Here is a 23203-nt window from a genome sequence, read left to right on the forward strand (position 1 = left end):
TTATCTGTTACCTCAATTAAGAATAGGAAAAATAAAAGTTTTTATTTTGTCTTCAGTTATTTCTTCTTCAATGCTCTTCATGTAGTTCTGAGTTTCTGACCTATATTATTTTCCTTCTTTCTAAAGAACTTCTTTCAACATTTCTTACAAAGCAGGTGTATTGGCAACAGATCCTCTCAATTTTCATTTGTCTGAGAAAACCTTTATTTCTTCTCCACTTTTGAAGGATAATTTCACAGGGTACAGAATTCTAGATGGTGGGTTTTTTCTCTCAGTACTTTTGTATGTCATTTTACTCTCTGCTTGCTTGCATGGTTTCTGAGAAGTTGGTTGTAATCTTATCTCTGTTCCTCTATAGGTAAGATATTTCTTTTCCTCTGGCTTCTTTCAGGGTTTTTCCTTATCTTTAGTTTTTTTTTTTTTTTTTGGTAGTTGCAAAATGATATGCCTAGGTGTAGGGTTTTGGCATTAATCCTGCGTGTGTTCTCTGAGCTTCCTGGAATTGTGATTTGGTGTCTGACATTAATTTGGGAAAAGTCTCAGTCATTATCGTTTCAAATATTTCTTCTGAACCTTTCTCTCTTTCTTCTTCTGTTAGACCCATTACACATATGCTGTATTTTGAAGCTGTGCCACATCCCTTGGAAATTCTGTTCTGTTTTTTTTCAGTCTTTGTCATCTTTGCTTTTCGGATTTCAAGGTTTCCATTCATATATCCTCTAGGTCAGAGATTTCTTTTCCCACCAAGTCTACTAATAAGCTCATCAAAGGCATTCTTCATTTCTTTTACAGTGTTTTTTTATCTCTCATATTTCTTTTTTGGTTCTTTCTTAGTATTTACATCTCTCTGCTTACATTGCCCATCTGTTTTTGCATGCTGTCTACTTTATCCATTAGAGCCCTTAGCATGTTAATCATAGTTCTTTTTAATTTCCAGTCTGATAATTCCAACATCTCTGCCATGTCTGGTTCTGATTCTTCCTCTGTCTCTTCATATTGTGTTTTTTTCCACTTTTGGTATGTCAAGTAATTTTTTTCTTAATAGCTGGACAAGATGTATACTACATAAAAGGAACTGCTGTAAATAAGCTTTTTGTAATGTGGTGGTGAGATGTGAGGGGAGGGGAAGTGTTCTATAGTCTTATGATTAGGTCTCAGTCTTTCAGTGAGCCTGTGCCTCTGCACTGGGAACTTCATAAGTTTTTCTTAGTTTTTTCTTCCTCTTAAGTGGAATAGTATGCCTAGAGCTGTCTGGAAGTGGTTATTTCCTTTCCTCCTGGTCAGTTAGGCTCTGATAATACTCCTGAGGTCAGGCCTTGTTAAGGAAAACAGAGAGCTCTGTTGTATTTAAAAGTGATTCCCTTTCCCATCTTTCTGCCTAAAGCAGGGGTGACTTCTTCTCTGATATTTACTATGTGAACGTGGTGGCAACTCCTGGAGGTAAATCTCACAATATTGTGGAGGCCACTCTAGGACTGAGTCTCCCTGGAGTTTTTATCTCTCAGAGTTGTTCACACTGACCCTCCAGCCATTTGCTAATTCCAGTTCAGGTTTTCCTACCCAGCACTGGTGCCTGTGGTGGTTTCTACTTGTGGATCTCTGCTCCAGTCAGCCATGATTCCCGGTATTCGCTTACCTGTTATCTCCAGTCATGGGGACCAAGGTTTGCCCTGTGTCCTCCCTTCTCTTAAGGATGCAAGAAGAGTTGTTGATTTTTCAGTCTGTTCTGCTTTTTACTTTTGTTAGGACAAAGTGGTGACTTCCAAGCTTCTGACATGCAGAATGGGAAACCAGAAGTCTCTCTATGGTCCATTTTTTAAAAACATTAACTACAGTACCATTATTTTATCTTAAAATTGACACTGATTCATGATCATCACCACGTATTTAGGCAGAGAACAAATTCTCCTGTTTGGTTTTCTGGAATTAAGAATCCAAAGTCCACACATTGCATTTGGTTGATGGGTTCACAAATCTCTTTCAATCTATAGGTTCCTTTTGTTTTGCAAATTATTTCTTGAAGTAATTTTGTTGCTTTTCCCCACTCTCAGGTTACAGAGCATCCTACCACCTTGAGTGTGATAAAGGGTGCATTCGCCCCCTCAACCCTCCACGGACTTAAGATGCTCCCTTAGTCATATACAGTCATCTCTCAGTATCCATGGGGGATTGGTTTCAGGACGCCCGTGGATACCAAAATCCACAGATGCTCAAGTCCCTTATATAAAATGGCAGAGTACAGTTGGTAGTACAGTTAGCCCTCCTTATCCGTGGATTGAATTGTACTTAATTTCTATATGCATTTAGGCCTGTTTTATTATTTTCTGTTCTGTTTCTTTGGCCTATCATATGTTTACACATCAGTACCACTTTGTTTTAATAACAGAGTCTTTCTAATATAAAGTAAGGCTATTTCCCACTCATTTCTCTTCTTTTTCTGGGTTTTTCTGGCAATTCTTGATTGTCTTATCTTTCAAGTAAACTTTGAAACCAATTTGTCTAGCTCCAGGAAAGTGAACTCATGTTATTTGGAGGGAGGCTCATGTTAAATATGTAGATTAACCGAGGAAGAATGGACAACTTTATGATGTTAAGGGTTTCTATCCACCTATCCAAGAACACTTATGTCTTTCCATTTTGTTCAGGTTTACTTTTATGATCTTAAGGAGTCTTTTACATATTTTTCACATATAGGTTTTAGACATTTCTTATTCCTAATGGTTTCATTTATTTATTTATGCTGTAGTAAGTGGATCTTCTTCCCATTTTCAAATTGATTTATTACATTTGGAAAGTGAACAACCTCAAAGCTGCCATCATTCTTTCAGAAGAAATAATTACCAATAGAGTATTTGTTGTTTTTCATATATAATTCCTAAAAATTATAATGTATATTTTAATTTCATTTTTTATGAAAGTTATCTCAGGAATTTGTTAAGGTAAGATTTAGAAAGAGATATAGAATGTTAAATTAGGGCTTCCCTGGTGGCGCAGTGGTTGAGAATCTGCCTGCTAATGCAGGGAACACGGGTTCGAGCCCTGGTCTGGGAGGATCCCACATTCCGCGGGGCGGCTGGGCCCGTGAGCCACAATTGCTGAGCCTGCGTGTCTGGAGCCTGTGCTCCGCAGCAAGAGAGGCCGCGATGGTGAGAGGCCCGCGCACAGCGATGAAGAGTGGCCACAACTAGTGAAAGCCCTCGCACAGAAACGAAGACCCAACATAGCCATAAATTAAAAATAAATAAATAAATAGAATGTTAAATTATTTGATGCTTTAAAAAAAGGTCAGAACATAATTTTCATGGTTAAAAACATGAAGTCTTTTTTTTCTGTCTACTTTAAACTTAGGTCAAAATTTATCCAAGAGTCTGAACTTCCTGAGGAGTCTGATCAGTTATCTTTGTTATTTATGTAAGATATTGGGTAATAATCAATCTGAAAGTCTGTATAATGTGGTAAGTGTGCTCCACATGCATGTGTCCGTCACATCATTTACCTGAGTACACACTGCAGGTTCTAGTGGCTCACCCCAGCAAATTTCATTTTTTACCCTCCAAAGCAATTATTCATAGTATTTACTTTTAAGTAAAATGCTCTTTGCGTTTCACCTTGGTAGCTTTATTTCCGATTTATTTAGTAATACATTTTATTGAAGAATATGGTCTTAACTTGTATTTCCAGTCTTATTTTTTCAACAAGAGTTGAATTAAAGGGAATGAGAAGGAGAATGCCCCTCGGCATCCTCTGTGAAACCCCACAAAGCTGCTGCAGAAATTACTGGCGAGAAGGAGGCCTGCTTAGAGAATAGCCACTCTTCCTCGACCAGCAGTGCTCAGATGGAAAGCTGAGGGTAGCCGTTCCATGAGTAGGCCTGAACTCCTTTGCTATTTATTTTACTTGTGATAGCATGTTCTCCCTCAGTAACTAATAAAATTTATTTGGTTTGGAAAATTATGTCTGCTAATCCACAGGGGACAGACTGTCGAGAAATGCTGGGTGGTCTTCAACTTGTCCAATTCTTATGGCTTCAGCTCAGCAAGTTCCCCAAGCAGTGGCGTAAGGGCTGGAGCCTTTCCATGGACACTTTCCCATAGACAGAGCATCCCAGCCACATGTTGACACGGGGAGGCTGATTCACATTACCACCTCCGCACTGGTACCCCCTTTCCCCCAGCCCCTTAAAGAGTTCCTCAGATGTGCTGCGTGGTTGTTTAGAAACCACGTACTTTCTTTGACCAAGGTGCCCTGCCCTGTGTTTAGCCTTCCAACTATTTGCTTACCACAATCACCAGTGGAATTTCATCTGGTTTACAATTGGTTGGGTGTCTTTGGCCTTGGCTTCCAAATACAGTCATGTATTTTCAGAAATGGGCAGCCTGTCTTCTTTTAAACAGCAGATGCTTGCTTCTCTCTGCAGTTTAGATAACCTAGAGGAACTTTATAATTTCTTGGCTGAAAAGTCAAACCTAACTCCTTAAGTCTATCCCTGGGGTTGCCGTAATAGCCACCTGCAGGCTGCACATTGTGTAAAACCTTTCTGGGAGGGCTGCTGCAATCCTTTCATAAGTCTGTGGAGTACAAGTAATTCTGCATGACATGGCCTCTAAGGTAAACATAAGTCCATTGCTTCAAAAATATTGAGAAGTTTGATGACTAGTTGGAGAATTTTTTCTACATACTGGAATGAATGAGCCAATGAACAAATGAAAGAAAGAGTGGGTGTGTGACTGACCAAGCAACTGACCTCATGCAGTAACTGTGAGTGTCAAATAGGGTGACCATACAATTATAAATTGTAGACCGTGACACTTTTGAGAGTTAGAAGTGGTACCTATTATAATTATGGTGGGATAACAGACACAAACCTGTCCCAGGCACACTGGAACATATTTCAATGGGTCCAGTGCCTATAAACTGTTTAGCACGGTGCCTGGCACCCAAAATAAATACTCAATAACTGTTCGCTTGTTGCTGTTATTATTGTTGTTGACTTTAATAATTATTATATTATTTTTGATAATGTTTTATTAGGTTTTCTCAAGCTTATATCTTTTCCTCCTAATGAAATTATCACTGAACTAAGGCCAGATGTAGCTAAATTTCCATCGCTTAAAAAGCTAATACAGCCTCCAAAGATGCTAAATAAGAAAAAAATAAATTACAAGAAAAGGCTAGCCTTCAACCAAGCTTCTAGTTTTGTGTTTCTTCAGCTCTGATAAGAAAAAATCAGGCTTTAAGGCTTTAAATCTGGCAATCCAGTGGCTCGGACTCGGAGCTTTCACTGCTGGGGCCCAGGTTCAATCCCTGGTCAGGGAACTAAGGTCCCGAAAAACGTGCAGCACGGCCAGAAAAAAAAAAAGAAAGAAAAATCAGGCTTTAAATATTGTCAGTATAGGTGAATGTCTAAATGAAGAAAAGCTAGTGTAATACCAAGGACAAAAAGTTAGCAAAGCAGTAGTAGTAACTAATACTCCCATTTCTATCTATCCTGGCATCCTCTTTTTTTCTTTTTTTTTTTTTAATCTTACTAAGATATCACAAAATTAGTTATTGAAAAAGTTTACTTTTCAAGTAAAAACCTGCTGATACTGACTTGTAATAGACAGTCCAGTATGTTTGGATTTGTACATTTCCTTTGATTGGTGTTGCTGCTCTTTGCTTTAAGAAGTGACTTCTCTGCACATATAAGTGATAACGATGGCACAGTTTCCTCAAATTTGATATACTTCTTCGATCAAGTTTTCATGGAAATTCACCTTTGAAATGTAATAGAGAATATTCTTTCCGGGTCCTTGGAATTAAGTAGTTCTCCAAAAAAGTTGGTCCTGATTTCTGTGGGCTACTCCAGCAGCCCAGGCAGCCCTTGATCTCTTTCTGGTTTGGAAAGATGGAACACTGCCTGCATTCCTCTTGAGTAAGGAAGCTCCTTTCTCTCCTCTACCTCTTAGACAGTGTTAGAACACGTTCCCTACCGATGATCGCCGCCCGCGGGAACCTCTCTTGCAAAGTATTGAATTCCATATTCTGGTTTTGTATTATAGCTATAAAAAACATTTGGAGCCAAAATTATTTAATAAGCATCTGGACCAATTTCTTTACCTAATTACATCTTTTTTCAAGAGGATGGGGCACACAACTAACTCACTAAATTGAGTATTTGGGGAAACAAAGTACAGTTTTTTAAATGTCCAGGAGGCATCTGTCCAGAAGAGTCTAATAGTAGGAGATGTTGGACAGGGTAGAGTGTCCTGTCCAGGCCTCTCCTGCTCTGTGTCAGAAATTATAAAACAGCTATAATGCAGAAAACTTCCTGTGATTATTAGGTAGGAATTTTGGAGAGCCAAGTTTTTAATCTTAATCTCTTTTTCTTGAATTTGTCATTTTGATCAGTATCCAGGCTAGATGAATGGAATAACTATAGACAAAGTAGGAAAAGGACAGCCTTAGAGTTTCTGTAACTAACACATGTTGAACAGAATGAAATTTTTCAGTGTCCCTAAAAACGTTTTTCTTTTTTTACTTTATTGGCTCTTCAACCTTTCCACAGAAATATATACATTTTATCAGGTCAGGTCAAACAATGCAGAAGTATATACAGAAAATGTCAATTATCCCCTCCTTATCACACTGTAGTACTTCTGGTAACCATACCTTATACTCTTGTAAACATTAGAAATCTATGTGAAACAATTTCAATTTTCTCTCTTTTTTTAATAAGCTTTTTAAAAAAACACAAAAAGAAAAACAGCATTGCATCATACACATGACTCTGGAACCTGTTTTTTAACCAATGTATCTTGGGTATCCCTCAAGGGATACAGATCCAATTCATTATAAAATAGGAACATATTTCCTGATATGAATGGACCTTAATTTATTTAGCTATTTGCCAATGGATACATTCAAGGACCTACGTCATACCTCTGTTGGATTGTGCCTCAGACATTCTAAATTCACACACCCCAAACTAAGCTCTGAGTAAATCCTTCACAAATCTTTTCTTCCCTTCTTTCCATTGAGTAAATTGTATGTCCATCCATCTTGCAGCTCAAGAAACTTGCGACAGCCTTGATTCCTACCTCATCTTCACCAGCTCTCATCGAATTCATTGCCAGTATCTCTTGATATTACTGCTAAAATACATTATCTCTCCTTCTCCAGTGCCACCCAGGTCCAAGCTAACACCAGCTCCCCCTGGAAATTTGCACCCACTCTTTTCTCTGAACTGAGTTCTCCATGTAGCAATCAGAGTGATCTTTGAAATGTAAATTGGATCCTGGCACTCCTCTGTTTAAAACCTTCCAGGCCAGGGCTTCCCTGGTGGCGCAGTGGGTAAGAATCCAGCTGCCAATACAGGGGACATGGGTTCGAGCCCTGGTCCGGGAAGATCCCACATGCCGTGGAGCAATGAAGCCTGTGTGCCACAACTACTGAGCCTGCGCTCTAGAGCCCGCAAGCCACAACTACTGAGCCCACATGCCACAACTACTGAAGCCTACGCACCTAGAGCCCGTGCTCTGCAACAAAAGAAGCCACTGCAATGAGAAGCCCGTGAACCGCAACGAAGAGTAGCCCCTGCTCGCCGCAACTAGAGAAAGCCCGCGTGCAGCAAGAAAGACCCAATGCAGCCAAAAATAAATAAATAAATTTAAAAAAAAAAACAAAAACCTTCTGGGCCAGAATAAAACACCAGACCGTTGCCTTGCCTGTGGTCCTGCACAGCCTCATCACAGGCCGCCTCACCTTTGCTCTCTTCTGATGCAGCTGCTGTTCCCTCTGCTGAGGTGCTCTTCCCACCGCTCTTCACCTTGCCTATCCCAGCAAGCTAGTCTCTAGCTAAACTCAACTGGAGAGGCTGTCCCTGACCACCTGATCTAAATTGGGCCCCTCCTGATATTCTCTTTTTCCTCAGCCTGTCCTTTTCCTTCATTGCCTTTATCACAGTTTGGTGTGTGTGTGTATGTATATATGTATGTATACCTCCCACTGGGCCCTAAACCGCTAAGGGTACAGATTAGGTCTGTTTGTTCCCAGTTGTTTGGCCTGCACCCAGCACATTGAGTGCCACACGGGAAGTGCTTAGTCATCTTCCTTGAATGCGTGACTACCAGCTCCTTGCCATCGAGTATAACAGGGGTGGTGGCATGGGAATGGCAGCCCAAAGCACTGGTGCCACAATAGAGGACATCCATAGTGTGGCCCCAGAATGTGCCAGGTGATACGAGTTTGGGGCACCATGGCAGTTCTTCATTGCCAGGTACGGAGAGGTGAGGGAAGGGGGTCCTGTAAGACTTCCCAGAAGAGCTGAAGCTCAGGGTGAGATGGGAGTTATAAAGAGGGTCAGATGAGGGCCATGCCTCCCTCCCTTTCTCCTGCCCTTCTACCTGCTGCTGTGACAGACCCTACAATTCTTCAGCCTCTTCCAGTCTTGCCCCAGAGTTAATCTAGGACAAGGTCTACAGGAGTTAGGCTATGGGCAAAGAACAAAAAGAAACTACTAGAAATTGCTACCCTGTGTCTTTGCCTATTCATTTCCTGCCCCTGTACCCATTCCCTGGGCTTCATGCCAGCTCCTGCAGAGAAATGGCCCAGAAGTGATGGTGAAGGGAAAGACCCTGAAGGGGTTGTTGGGTAATGGGAAACCTTTGTGTCCCCAGCTTTCCTTTTTCTTATTAAAAGCAGTAAACATCTTTAGCAGAACCTGGAAAATCACTCTGCTCTCTGTGGTCCTGCAGGTGAAAGGGCAGGAGGCCTTGGAAAAGCAGGGCCGAGAGAAGAAAGCCAAGCTCCACCAGGCCAGAATAGGCTCAGCATTCACAGGGAGGGCCCCCTGCTGGTGGCTCAGAGTTAGACAGATGTCCCCCTAGTGCTCCCTCCCAGGAGAAGTAGAATCCCTGATTCACTGACCTGACATAGGAGGAATCTCCAAATACATTATCCTATAGAAATGTAACTATACAAAATGGTTAGGGTCTATAGTGTATCATGCTGTGGATCAACTGTGGATCAACCAGTCCAACCACCTTTTATGAAATTATTACTAAAGAAAATTTTCAACAGATTTACAAATACAGTGATTAAATATTTACTATGTGCCAAGAACTGTCCTAAGCACTCACTGTACATGTGTTATTATTGCATTTGATCCTTCTGACAACACTAGGAGGGAGGTAGGCCTATTTTACAGATGAGTAAACTGAGGTTTAGAGGTTAAGTAACTTTCCCAAGGTCATATAGTGAGTAGGTGTTGGCTCTGGGACTCAAACCCAGGGCTGACTCCACATTTTAAACCATTATGATGCACTTTCAAACATAACTGTTTCTTAAATTAGGGACTGCATTTACCTGGATATCTCAAGGCCTTTTTCCATCACATTTTTTATCACTTTCTTTCTTCACTGTATATTTATTTGTCCTTTTTGAAAGCATTTTTTTTTCTTGAGTTGAAGTGGAAGCATATTTGCAAAGGGATACTTGGTACATATTCATTGATACTATAAATATTAACTGCTACTATGACCATAATGAAAAAAAGTCACAGATGGGATTTGTTATTGCATTTTGAACTCTTTCTTTTTTTTTTAGAGTATAATTGCTTTACAATGTTGTGTTAGTTTCTGCTGTACAATGAAGTGAGTCAGCTATATGTATACCTATATCCCTTCCCTTTTGGACCTCCCTCCCACCCACCCCCATCCCACCCATCTAGGTCGTCACAGAGCACCGAGCTGAATTCCCTGTGCTATACAGCAGGTTCCCCCTAGCTATCCATTTTACACATGGCAGTGTATCTATGTCAAACCCAATCTCCCAATTCGACCCACCCTCTCCTTCCCCCACTGTGTCCACATGTCCGTTCTCTACATCTGTATCTCTGTTCCTGCCCTACAAATAGGTTCATCTGTACGATTTTTCTAGATTCCACATATATGCGTTAACATACGATATTTGTTTTTCTCTTTATGGCTTACTTCACTCTGTATGACAGACTCTAGGTCCATCCACATCTCTACAAATGACCCAGTTTCCTTTTTATGGCTGAGTAATATTCCATTGTATATATGTACCACATCTTCTTTATCCATTTATCTGTCATTGGACATTTCGGTTGTTTCCATGTCCTGGCTATTGTAAATAGTGCTGCAATGAACATTGGGGTACATGTGTCCTTTTGAATTATGGTTTTCTCAGGGTATATGCCCAGTAGGGGGATTGCTGGGTCGTATGGTAGTTCTATTTTTAGGTTTTTAAGGAACCTCCATACTTTTCTCCATAGTGGCTGTATCAATCTACATTCCCACCAACAGTGCAATAGGGTTCCCTTTTCTCTACACCCTCTCCAGCATTTATTGTTTGTAGATTTTTTGATGATGGCCATTCTGACCGGTGTGAGGTGATACCTCGCAGTTTTGATTTGCATTTCTCTAATGATTAGTGATGTTGAGCATCTTTTCATGTGCCTCTTGGTCATCTGTATGTCCTCTTTGGTGAAATGTCTATTTAGATCTTCCGCCCATTTTTTAATTGGGTTGTTTGTTTTTTTGATCTTGATCTCCATGAGCTGTTTGTATATTTTGGAGATTAATCCTTTGTCAGTTGCTTCTTTTTTCAGTGACTCATTTATATTAAAGTTTTGTTTATTTCATACTGAAAGGAAGAAGATTTCTCTCCCCACGTCAGCTATACTCTGCCTCTGGCTTCGGCACCTTCCCAGCCTTGAAAATACAATGCTGCATCTTTTTGAAAAGCTTATCTCCAGTGAGAGAAATTTTCTGAAGAGGATCGAATGCTTTATGAAAGATTCATTGCTGGTATGTGCCAGGTTTTGATGAGGAGAAAAATCCTTAAAGACGATGCTGGGTATCATTTCTTTTAGTCAGCACAAGTGGAAAAAAATGTAAACTAAAGAGCGATTGGCACCTTTTAAAATAATCATCTATCTACATTTTATTTTTGAAATGCCTAATGTAGGGGGCTTTTCTGCATACTTAGAGCATGTATTAAAAATAAGGTGAGGGAATTCCTTGGTGGTCCAGTGGTTAGGACTTGGTGCTTTCACAGCTGTGGCCCCGGGTTCAATCCCTGGTCAGGGAACTAAGATCCCACCAGCCCACAAGCTGAGTGGCACGGGCAAAAAGAAGGCAAGCTTCAAGATTTATTTGATCATTGCACCTTATATTGCATATTCACAAGAACTGACGTGACATTTGGACAACAAATTTTTTAAAACAGTATTTCTCATTTCCACATGAAAAATTAAGTTTTAAAAAGTGAGGATCTTATGAACAATAGGAGGGATCAATTAACAAAGAAAAGCATTCAAAAAATAAACTTTTAACCCTTCACTAGAGGAAAAATAAAATACTTAAAAGATACAAAACAAAACCCCAGAAAAATGGTTAAAACAACAAAAACAACTGAGAATTCTGTCAGTTTTCTTTTGGTGTCAGCCTGCCAGCCTTGAACCCTCCCTCCATTCAGGGGCTGCCAGTCTCCCCTCTACTCAGAACTTCTCAGGCCTGGGAAGTCGGGTGCTCAGTGGGCCAAATGGGCCCCATTGCCTAATCCAGTGTCAGGGGCCCAGGCCCTCAGGCAGTCCTAGGAACCGACCAATGGGGATGCTTTCCCTCTGTGGGAGGCAGCTCTGGAATTTATGTGCATTTTTGTAAGAACAGGAATAAAGACCAACGCACTCTGAAAAAAACAATTAAAAAACTGCAGGAGGTGTCATGCTTCTGGGGCCTCTTACAGGAACCTCAGTGGGCTCTAACATGTTTTCTCATTAGCTTTTGTAACCTAGGGGAGATATGGGGCAGAGATTTGCTTCCTATTGTACAGATGGAGAAACTTAGCTCGAGGGAGATGGTTAACCGTCAGATCTTATGTTGGTGTTCAGGAAACTGGGCGGAGGAGAGTGCGTGCCTCCCTGCTGAGCTGAGGCGTGTGTTGCGGGGGCGGGTGAGTCTCTGCATAGAGTGCGCTAAGGTTGGCTGAGTTTGCACAGCCCCCCCTCCAACACCTTCTATTTGTTTAATTCACTTAGAACTTCCTGGTTTTTTTCTTTCTCTTTTAAATTGGAGGCTGTGTAAGAGAATCAAAACCGAATCTGCTGCCGTCTTACAATATCCCAGTTCTCTTTTTAGGTCCTGATCAGTCCCTACCAGCTCACGTGTGTGACCATGGCCGTGCTTGCCTTCTCCCTGTTTCCTGGGCTCCCCTTTGCCTTCCCATTCTGGGGCCTCCCAGGTGACCATGGATAGTGTTGTAGTCGCCAACAGCCATGACGCTTTCATCTGCAAGTTAGCTGGCACAAGTAGAACCCAACTGATTTAGAAGTTTATAGTGTTTGATAGAAAAAAACAAAAGAAGATAGGTATAAAGACTGAGAGAGCCCAAAGAGAGTTACTTTTAGGAAAATTCTCCTTGACCTCATCATTCAAAAGAGTTGCATATTATGGTGAAAAATAAGAAGTCACTTTATATAAAAATAATTATAATAAAATTCAGTATAAACAAAGGCTTTTAGAAGCCCCTGGCAACCCATTCAAAACATTACCTTTATTATCAGGTAAATCTATTTCTAACTTAAATATACATGCTGTAATTTAATTTTCTCTGGTCCTTTTTCAGTGGCAAAATATAGTAACTGAGCTATTTTCTTGCTTTCAAGGTTCTCATTAAATTTCCTTTAAGTGTTGTCCCTATAGAAAAATTCCAGTTTCATCGACTTCTCTAGGTTGGTTTGATTCAGCAACCTTGTGGTTCTTCTCTGAGCCTCTTTGCGTCCTTTTCCCTGTGGCCCTAGGGCCTGAGCAGCACTTCAGTAAACACAGGATACTGTGTATGAGAGAGAGAGAGCAGGCGCTCCCATTAAACATCGCATTGTATAACCTTCGGTCTCCAATTTACAGTTTAAAATGATTTCCCCCAAACAGTTTTGAAGTCAGTTGATTTACCAAGAGCATTTATCAGGATCATGTGTGTAGACATTCAGAGCTTCCATTATGGTTAAAGGGGGGATTCCAGAGGGTGTTATTTGGTTTAATGTATTGTGGCATTGGCAGGATGTAACCCCTCTGTGCCTTATGGTTCAAGGAGGTAATTATAATACAGAGCTGCAAGTCCTTGATTGGCGTGGGCTGCTCTCCTCAGGCATACTGAGCCAAAAAACCAGGCAGGCTGGAATAAGCCTGTGACGTGACTGAGTGATTGGAAGGGTAACCTGAAGAACGTGCTTCCTAATTGCATCATCTGATTCATTTATCATAGCACAGTATCTTGGTGCAGTGACAGGACCGTGCATAAGTATCAGAGAGATCTTGAAGACTCAGCTAGCACAGGACTGCGGTACTTTCCTCCAGAAGAAACTCGATGCCTATTACATTAGAGCTGGATTCTGAGAGTAATTAAAGTGTGATGGTCTATATAACTTGTATTTTATATGGAGCACTGTTAATTATGTTTCCATCTCTTGGGACTATCCAGAATTAGCCCTAGAAATTCTATAGTTACCAAGATGTTGCAAAAACAAAAGATAAAAGTGTAGTACAGGTTGTACAAAGTGAAATAATGTCCCCAAATGTTCTTTGGCCTGTCAAGGACGCAAGGCTTGGTATTTTCCATTAAGACTATGAATAATAAGGCACTAACCTAATAATCACCTGAATTCTAAGTGCATGTATATGTTTTTGACTTCTAAAATAAAAGTAAGTTTTCAAAATCTGTTTACTTTTGAGACTCACCCTTTGGCTCTCGTGGGCTGGACCTCCCCCAAGTACATGCCCACCTGCCACATTTGGTGCTCCTAAATAAACCAAGGTATTAACCTCAGTTTGTCATCTACTGAGCAGACTGACACTTTTCAAAAGCAGATGGTCTTGTGTGTCCCTTGACAGAACAGGCAATGGAAGACCTAATCCATAGCTTCAGACCTGACCTTAAAAACTGATGTCACCAAAAGCAGTGAAAGCCGCTTGCTAATTATTCAGCTTTCTTGGCACTGTTTGGTTTCCCAAGGCTGGCCCCAAATCAGAAGGATGTTATGTTTTCCAGTTACAATTCTGTTTGTGGAGCCCAGAAAGCTATTGTTTATATTCCACATTTGAATGAAAAGTGCTGGCTGGGTGGCAGTGTGCTTGGCTGCCCTGCTGCATGCCAGGGCCAGGATATACCCGGGTTCCCATGCCCTCCCATGTGATCCTTCGCTAGCTGGCCCCTCCAGCGGGATCTAGAGATTGGCCCACGAAAGAGTGCGGGGGTGGGGCGGGGGGGGTGGTTTTGTTTATTCAGATTTTAAATCAGGAAACACTCCGGGTATTCTCTTCATAGTGCCCTTAAAATTAGTTCTTTATCTTGTCAAGTATACCTCAATAAAGATAGGGTGAAAAAGTAGTTCTCGATCTAATAAGAGCTTAAGAATAATAAACATGCAGATACCTCAGTGTCCTGCTTGACCTCCCTCATATGAGATAAGATGCATTCTTGTTTTCATTTCTCCAGATAGCAATCATAGCCACTTCCAAAAGAAAAAGAAACTTCTTTTACACAAAATTCCAAACACAGCTCCCCTTTAATAAAATATTATACTGAAGAATTAACTTCACATCCTGGATGATGTCAGTTTTCTCTGTTTGAATAACTTCTTACTAATGTTCTAGGGTTTTCTTTTCCTGCTTTCTCATTAGCAGTCCTTTAAGCATTTCTTTTTTGAGCTCTTGAATGTGATGCATGTAATTTAACAAAAGCTGAGGTAGATAATTTAGCAGTGATCGAATAGAAAAGTGTGGAGGTGGTTTCTGCTTGTAGCTAAGAGGTAAAAAAAAAAAAAATCTCAGACAGTAATTGCACTTTCCAGCATCGACCTCAGGGGGGCACCAGATCACCCAGCATTGTCTGTAAAGAAAGAGGCCTAGATCTCAAGTTCTGTTTTCACTGCTGGGGATGCAGGACTTGGCAGCCAGTCAGGGATGAAGGGAGAGAAACAAACAAAAAAAAAACCAAAAAAAGAAAACAAAACAGGGCAGTAGTTGACCTGGGAGGTCACTGCCACTCAGAGGCTGAGCCAAGAAGCAGCAGGGGGCTGAAGAGCTATCTTCCCCGCTCAGGCTACACAAACCAACAGGATAGAGGCCACTGGGCGAGGCTAGAAGAGGAACTTCAGATTTGGGGGATTTTGCTCTGCTTCCAGAGCTGGCATCCCTGTGTCTTAACCCTCTCAGAGAGCACGGGTAAATTCAAAATACAAAAGTACATTTGGTACTTGTTAATTTTTTTTTTTTTAAGCCCAGAAATGACAGATTTATCACTAATTAAACAATAATTGCATTATGGAGTACTGAAAAAAAAATTGCTTGTAGTATAAACAACATCTGGTAAAGATTAAAAAGAAAGAATCATTTTTCCAAGCTCAAATTTGTTGAAAGAAATGTGAATGTTTTGAAACAAAATAGATCTTAAAATGCAAAAGGGATATTTACAGTCTTAAGTTTGGTATTTGAAAGAAAAGAAGAAAGTGGCATAATAAAAGAAAATACATGTTTATAAAGGTCCCTTATTTTACATGACAGAGGTGAAGATTTTTTATATAAGTAGATTTTTTTTTTAAACCAAATTGTTTATGAACTCAGTAAAGGATTTTTTTTGAAATGAAACTTATGAAGAATCTTTTTTTTTAAAGAAGAGTGTTATTTCTTGATGAATAGTCACCTTTTAATTTATATATTAAGACAAGGGCTCCTCCCTGTCAGGGGTTTGGAAGAGTCAGCTACACAATGGGACGTGATTGCCGGCTGTCGGGTAAACTGGAGGAAGAGCGTCATCAGCCATTAGTTTAAAAAAAAAAAAAAACTCCATTCCGGAGTAAACTATATAAAACTACATAAAAATAGATTATGAAAGAGACGCTATCCCAGGCTTACTGAACTTCAGTTTATCTCACACCTGAAATTTCTCTCTTTATTTTTTTAGGAAAAATATCTATGAAGGGTGATAAATGAAGACGGCTTGAGAATTTTTTTTTTTCTGTGTCTTCACTGCCTTTTTGTTTTTTATGAGAGGCATTCACTCTTCTCTGTGAATTACCTCAAATCATAGTATAATTTCCCTTTCTGGTTTGTATTTTATCTTTTTCTCCCCTCTACCCATACTCTTTCTTTCTCACACACACAAAGAATCAAAAAATGATAGAAAAAAGGAAAGATTTCTTCCTGAGAATTCTGTTCTTCCGTGTTCTTGGGCCTCTTTCAAGTGGCAGGTGGCTTGTAATAATCATTGATGAATCGGGATGAAAACAGGTTAGACACTAAGGACAGAGAGCAAGCATTGATGTTATTTGTACAGTTCACGGCTCAGGATGACAAGCTGGCCTCTCCCTCACCTCTGCCTACAATGCAGGCCTAGAGAATGCAGCCGCCGCGCACTTCTCTATGTTGCTTAGTCTTCCCTTGTTTTTTCGAGGGATGGGAATGGGCTGTCCTTCTGGGCAGAGAGGAGATAAGCAATGCAGTTCTGGGTAGCTGTGGCAGAGGTAAAGGGATGAGCACCCCAGAACAATCTGGTCCATAAGAAAAGGAAACCAGAGGCTGGAGCTCACCGTCATCATCTTCCATTCATCCTCTGACGTTTAGTGAAAGAATTGGGGGCAGCGTGAGGGGAGAGAAGGACGGCATAACTCCTGTTATTGATGGCCTCCTGGTAACACAGTTTCCCTAGACTTGAAATAATCTGTACACGGAAATCGTTAGACCATATGGAGAAGAGAAGAACTTGAGAAGGAACAGATTTTGGTAGGATGGAGAAAAACAGACAAACAGATGGAACCCAAGAAAGGTTTTCTTTTCTGTCCTCACTTTAACAGGAAAGATAATTGCCTGCATCGTGGGGCTTCGGAGCTAGGGTGTGGAACTCTGGGTTGCAGAGTGACCTGTTGTGTTAATGTAGGGTCCCGTTTTAAAAATAAAACAGGATACAGAGGGGTTAAGTGTTTGCCTCTTCCTTCACATGGATGCTGTAAAGATTTAGGGGGGGGTAATTTATGGCTTCCAGAGGAGCATAAGTTAAGACTTTATTTCTATTTAGAGGATTCCCTTGATAAGAAAAGCGGCTTGCGTTTGCTTTTGTGATTTGATGTCACTGGGACACATGCCTGGCCTGTGAGCACTCAGGGCTTCATGAGGGGACTCACTGACCTTGAAATTATGTGCTCGGGAAGTGTGAAGAGTGTCATTTTTAAAACCATCCGTAAAGGCTGCAGATGAGAAAGCTGTTCACAGCTCTGGAGTGGCGAGGGAGACTGGTTTTTAAATCAAAATCTCTGCTATTGCTGTTTCAAGCCTGGTCACCTCCAGGAGGTTCCCCTGCCTCCTAACATCTTATCTGTTTTAAAAGCTAAAACAGGTTGTAGAAGCAGGTTGAGAGCAACCAAAGGTCTGAAATATTTGGACAAAAAAAAATCAAAGAGGAGAGTCCGTTGGCATGGAGAGAACAGGCAGATTCCACACAGTCTGTAGATATTTAAAACATTTGATTGAGCTGTTTTGCTAGAAAACACTGCATAAAAGAAGAGCATGTCCAAGCTCTTGTCCTCTTTCAGCAAACTGAGTTAGAGCTTTCTTGCTTTCCCCCTTGCTTTTCAAGGTAGCCCTGTTCTACATGTTGGATCAGCCTTTTCTTTGCCATTTGGAAATCCCTGTAATCAGTATTGAATGATTTTCTACTAGCATCACATATATAGAGTGGTTCTGGAGTAGTTAAGCCATTTAGAACAAAGGGAATGGTTCTATTTTACCATTTTCAATTTTAGTCTTATTTTCTATCAATGCATTTTTAGGCTCTGTGTGTCACATGACAGTGTTGTTTGGTCTTAAACACACATTGTCTATATATAAGACTTTGAAAAATTGTTCTGGCAAATTTGATGAATCACATTTCTTCAGGACATGCGGTTTGCTTTTCCCTTTTTTTTTTTTTTAATTTATTGATTTTATTTTTTGACTGCATTGGGTCTTCGTTGCTGTGCACGGGCTTTCTCTAGTTGCGGTGAGCAGGGGCTACTCTTCATTGCGGTGCGCGGACTTCTCAGTGCGGTGGCTTCTCTTGTTGTGGAGCATGGGCTCTAGGCACGCGGGCTTCAGTAGTTGTGGTGCACAGGCTCAGTAGTTGTGGTGTGCAGGCTCTAGCGCGCAGGCTCAGTAGTTGTGGCCCATGGGCTTAGTTGCTCCGCGGCATGTGGGATCTTCCTGGACCAGGGCTCAAACACGTGTCCCCTGCATTGGCAGGCAGATTCTTAACCACTGCGCCACCAGGGAAGCCCTGCTTTTCCCTTCTTGTTTGATTTTTCCATTATGAATACATAGAAACTTCCATGATATTTTCAGGGCATATATCCAGTGACCTTTTTAATAACTGTTATTATTTACAGTGAGACTGAAAAGCAGGGAGATTAACTAACTTGCCTGAAATCAAAGCCAAAAAATATTCTGCCTCTCTTCTGTTGAACCTGCCTTTCTTCTGCCTCTCTTCTGTTTGAATTCTGCCAAATCACTCTGAGTATATAATGAATTTATCTATGAAAAATTTTAGTTGGTTTATTTTAGATAAAAATGGACATCAATGAAGGATTAGGAAGTATGGATTACTCAGAAAATAGAGATCTGTAACTTACAAATCGCAAATCTCTCTTCAAATAAAAGGAATTATCCCATCATTTTAACAAGTGACAATGCTCTTGCCTGGAGCCTTCTGTAACAGCCTGTAATGGTGGTGTATGAACACTAGATGGCGCACATTCAATGTTACAACTCGAAATGCCAGCACAGAACAGGGTGGAAGAGAGTCTATGGAGATAGGCATCATTCTTTCTTCAGCTTGGTCTAGAAAACTTAAGAGAAAACGCATATCCTTTTTTCTGTTTTCCTAATTGAGGGGGTATGAAAAAATGTTTTCCAAAACTAGTCATATCAAGCTCAATGTGACTCAGAGAAATTCCCTATAGAGCCAATTCACTAACCTTTGGATGCTACTGTAAAATATCTTAGAACCCAAATGGCATCTTCCTCTGGCTTAATGTCATGCTTTGAGCTCTGGCCAAAAATATATGGAATCTGGGTCAGGCCCACTGAAGCCCCACCCAGGCCACAATAGGTCGGCTTCTGCAGATTTATACAATCAAAACCTGTCATAAAAATACTCATGGAATAAATTAGATTGCTTTCATCATTCAAGATGATGGTATCTTTATTCTTTTTTCATCTGAACTAATTTAAGCTGCTAAATTCATAGTGCACTAAGATGTAATATTATTTAGTCTGGCATGGTAGTGGCCACTGCTTTCCTCAATAATAATTCTAAATTATGCACTCATTTCCTAATAAGCAGGAATGAAAAGATAGCCGGCCCAGATTCAACCTTGAGGCACTTTTAAGTCATGTGAGGAGGTCAGACACACAGGGCACGTTATGTAAAACTAGCAACGCAGGTAGGCTCTGTGTCTTCATTACAGCATGCTGGTAGAAGGTATATTTTAATGTTCCATGATACTTAATGACTCTTTTTTCTGTATCATATGGGCTTATTGTTGAAAGTGTGGAATGTACAGAGTATAAAGAAGAAATAAAGGTTGTACATAATCCCCTTGCCCCAAGAGAACTACTGTTTGTATGTAGGGCTTTGGCTATGAACTGGTTCTTGTTTTTTTTTCTAACTCACAGGAATGTACCCATTTTCTAGACACCAGCAGTTCTAGACAACTCATTTGCCTGATAAGAGCAAGTCATTATTGATGAAATGCTTCTGATATTTTACTTTCTCATGATCTTTTCCTTACAGCCTGCAGCTGCCTGCCACCCTGCCATATTCAGAGTTGTTGATGAAATGTTCAGGTCAGTATTGTGCTGTTTCTGCTAGTAAATTGGTCTAAATGTGTTCAGCTTCCAAATGCGAATAAAAACCTCTGTGGTAGTCTCTGGCTGTACCACGAGGGAATTAGTTTCTGCTTCCATCCCCTCCTGCTGAGCTTTTTGGTAAAACCCAAATGTCAATGTATATTTAAAAGCCAATGCCTAAAAATTAAGGTAGCTATCTTTTTTTAACCTTTTAAAATTCTAATAATAATGGTAGAAAAGCAAAATTGCATTAGTTTTACATCATTCAATATTCATGTAGAATTTTTCTCCCCTCAGAATAAAGGGTAGTAGTGTTCTCCCTTCACCACATGAGGGCTGACCAATCTTTTTAAAGGATTTGAAAGCTAAGGAAAACCAAGAATAATAAATAAATGATGCCATTCTTAACAGAGCTCTTCTGAAAGGCAGAATCAACTATGCATGTTATCTTACAGCACACTAATTTTTATTCTGCAAATACCAGAACTTCTTGGTAAAGGCATTGGATTTACAATGATGAAAGATGAGGAGACCCCTGGACACTAGGTTGGGTTATGGCTGACAGTTAGTGGGGGGCCGGACTTGCCCACCCAGGGAGGGTTTCCAGCCTCTTTTCTGGGTGCTGGTAAAGCCAGGGTATCTACTCTCTTTATCCCATCCCCCTCACACTCAGCAAACAGAGGCCCCATGGCAGACAGCAGACACTGGGGAAAGGAATTTTTACAATAGCAAGTAATCCAGCACTTGGGTTGGTCTTGAAACATACCAACTTTAAGCTAAATGAGTATAGAAATAAGTCAGAATGCTGTTTTTAGTTTAAAGCTAGCAAAGTTTCAGTTGATTTTTTTGTTATTGTTTAAACAAACATAAAGAAAAGTTAGTTGTGTGAAAATGCATAGAAAACAAACCAGGAACATGCAGATTCTTCCACCACTTTGCTGGGTGGATTTGACTGAGCCATTTTAACCCTGGGGGCACCTCTTTCTCCACTTGCAAAAGCAAAAGTTCTGTGGATGTTGCATTTCTGGGCATACAGTGCGCAAATATTTGTAAAGAGCATTCCAGGCCCATGTGGAAGGGATATGAAGTGCTTAATAATTTAGAAAACAAGAAAGGGAGCTCTGCATGTTTGCAATTTTAAAGAAAATCTTTAGAAAAGGGATTTCACGCAAGGACTGAAAACTGATGAGTTGAGATACTGTTGAAGCTTATGGCACAAAAAAATGTTTCCATTTTTCCCTTTTACATGTTCAGGTTCACGTGTTTGCCAGGTTAATCACTGAATGTGTTGTGATCTGGCTTTGCATTGCTCAGGTACGCACTCCTGGAAACTGATGGAGCCCTAGAAGTACTAGCCACTCTCCAAGTGTTTACACGATGCTTTGTAGAAGCTCTGGAAAAAGAAAACAAGCAGGTTCGTTATATTGCAGATATTATTCATTCCCCCAAAGAAAAAGAAGCTGTTAAGAGTATTTGATTAATCACCAGATGGGAGCACTTTATTTTCAGTGATTTTGATAGACTGTTTTGTTCAAGAAGAAAGCTTCCAAATGAAAACCCCAGCAAAGGTAAAACCATTTTAATTGAAAGTAAATCAAGATGGTTCCTGTCCGTCCTGTGTCCTGGTACCCAGAAGCATTTATCTACTGCTGCGCAGAGAACTCTGCCATGCCAGCACGTGCCACCCCAGAGGGTGAACTTTCTGGGCCCTGTGTTGTATGCTGTTTGTCAAGCAGGACTCTGCCCCTCCCAGGCTAGAGAGAGGTATTCTGGAGTCTATATGGCATGTGCTAAGAAGGAAATGCCACTTATTACAAAGCAATACTGGACATTCTTAATTATTAGTTTCCATTCATATCAGAGACCTAAATGTGAATTGAGTTCCAGGGGAGAAAGGAGATAGAGTGACAAGGAAATATTTGAATAATTGTAGAGGAGGAGCTAGGAATGGCCATGATCAAGAGGTGTCAGTTGGACTCAGTAAGCAAGAAGCTGGACCTAGGGATCTGCAGGAGGACTTGCACTGGGGGGCCGTCAGCAGAGGCAGCTGATCGATCAGAGTGACCTGTGTAACAGGAACCTTTTCTACCAGAGAGCTTCTGTCTTTGGGCATTCTAACTGGCCTGTACTTCTGACGGCCACAGACCTAATGTCTGTGTGGTGCTTTGCCTGTTCAAGGGCCCAAGTCCACTGCAGTTTCCTGTGAGATGTCATGGTCCCTTGGTATGCTTTCTGCAGTTTGACTTAGGAGAGCACTGCTGTGATGCTTGGTTGTACTAAAATCCCATACACTCCTACGCCAAGAAACCTCTCAGGTTTTAGCAGAGGTTTCTGTTTTTTAAGGCAATGATAAATATTTATGATGCTTTTTTCACATCTTTTCTTTCCCAAGGGAAGTTAGCTAGACTGTAGCAAACAGCATTATCAATGGTACCCAGCCTGGAATTCGGGAGGAGAGCTCTGCTGAAAGGCACTGGCTGGCCCTCACGCTTATTTTGAGGCATAACTATAAATATCTTTTATCTTCCCTGAATATTCTTAGTATTTCCAATTAGGAACTGACCTCTAGAAAACCTGTGCCTTTGACTCCTGGAACAGACCTAGGTTAGGGCGGAGGGCATTGGTGAAAGAAGTATTGCTCTGTACCGTTAGCTTGAGTCTATTTTCCTTACCAGCTTTTCCCCTGAGTTGCAGGGTTGGCCTTGGCACTTTAGATTTGGACTGGTTGAACTGTTCTTACAGTCACTTTTAAGTTAAAATAGTACCCTGCCCAGGCTACATGTGTTTGCTGGTGTGAGGGGCACAGATTGGGTTCTGGTGGAAGGCAGGGCAGGGATCCAAAAAGAAACAGGAATTCATTGCCCTCACCTGGGGTTCAGGATACAAGAGCAATAGCCTCTTAACTTTGCAAATGCCTTCATCCACATTTGTTATGTCATTTCTTTTCCTGGGGCTGTTCCTGATTGCCTGCCTTTCTAGTCGATGCCATTCTCATCATCAATCCCCTGCCTTCCTGAGTGCCCCTTTGTAGATTAATCATAATCCCTGATGCATGACATCCTTTGTCCTACTAGTTCCATGCATGGCCCTCTTTTCTTTCTGTTTTATTCATCCATCCACATATTCGTTCTTAATAAATGAGTATCTACCAACCTGACGCCCAACAAGACCTGGCCCACTAGTAGCAACTTTCAGGTATCCACGTGCTCCTCCTCAATCCTGTCACTTTGACTTTCTCCCCTCAGGTAGCTGCTGTTTTGATTTTATGTTTATCATTCCTTTGCTTTTTCTGAAAGTAGTTTGGTCACGTGTATATGATTGCT

General features: G+C 40.8%; 1 protein-coding gene across 6 annotated transcripts in view; it reads left to right on the forward strand.

Moving 5' to 3' along the window:
* Positions 1–23203, forward strand: part of FANCC (FA complementation group C) — a 274629-nt gene that overhangs the window by 226845 nt on the left and 24581 nt on the right. For all 6 annotated transcript variants that reach the window (XR_009503626.1, XM_059924467.1, XM_059924463.1 and 3 more), the window contains 3 exons: positions 10655–10811; positions 19825–19877; positions 21195–21294. Coding sequence is in view for 5 of the 6 variants with exons in the window: in XM_059924467.1 (XP_059780450.1) it covers positions 10655–10811; positions 19825–19877; positions 21195–21294 (310 nt within the window). In the remaining variant the exon portion in view is untranslated. The remainder of the gene's footprint in view (positions 1–10654; positions 10812–19824; positions 19878–21194; positions 21295–23203) is intronic.

This window comes from Balaenoptera ricei, chromosome 6 (genome assembly GCF_028023285.1).
Source record: "Balaenoptera ricei isolate mBalRic1 chromosome 6, mBalRic1.hap2, whole genome shotgun sequence".
Taxonomy (NCBI): domain Eukaryota; kingdom Metazoa; phylum Chordata; class Mammalia; order Artiodactyla; family Balaenopteridae; genus Balaenoptera; species Balaenoptera ricei.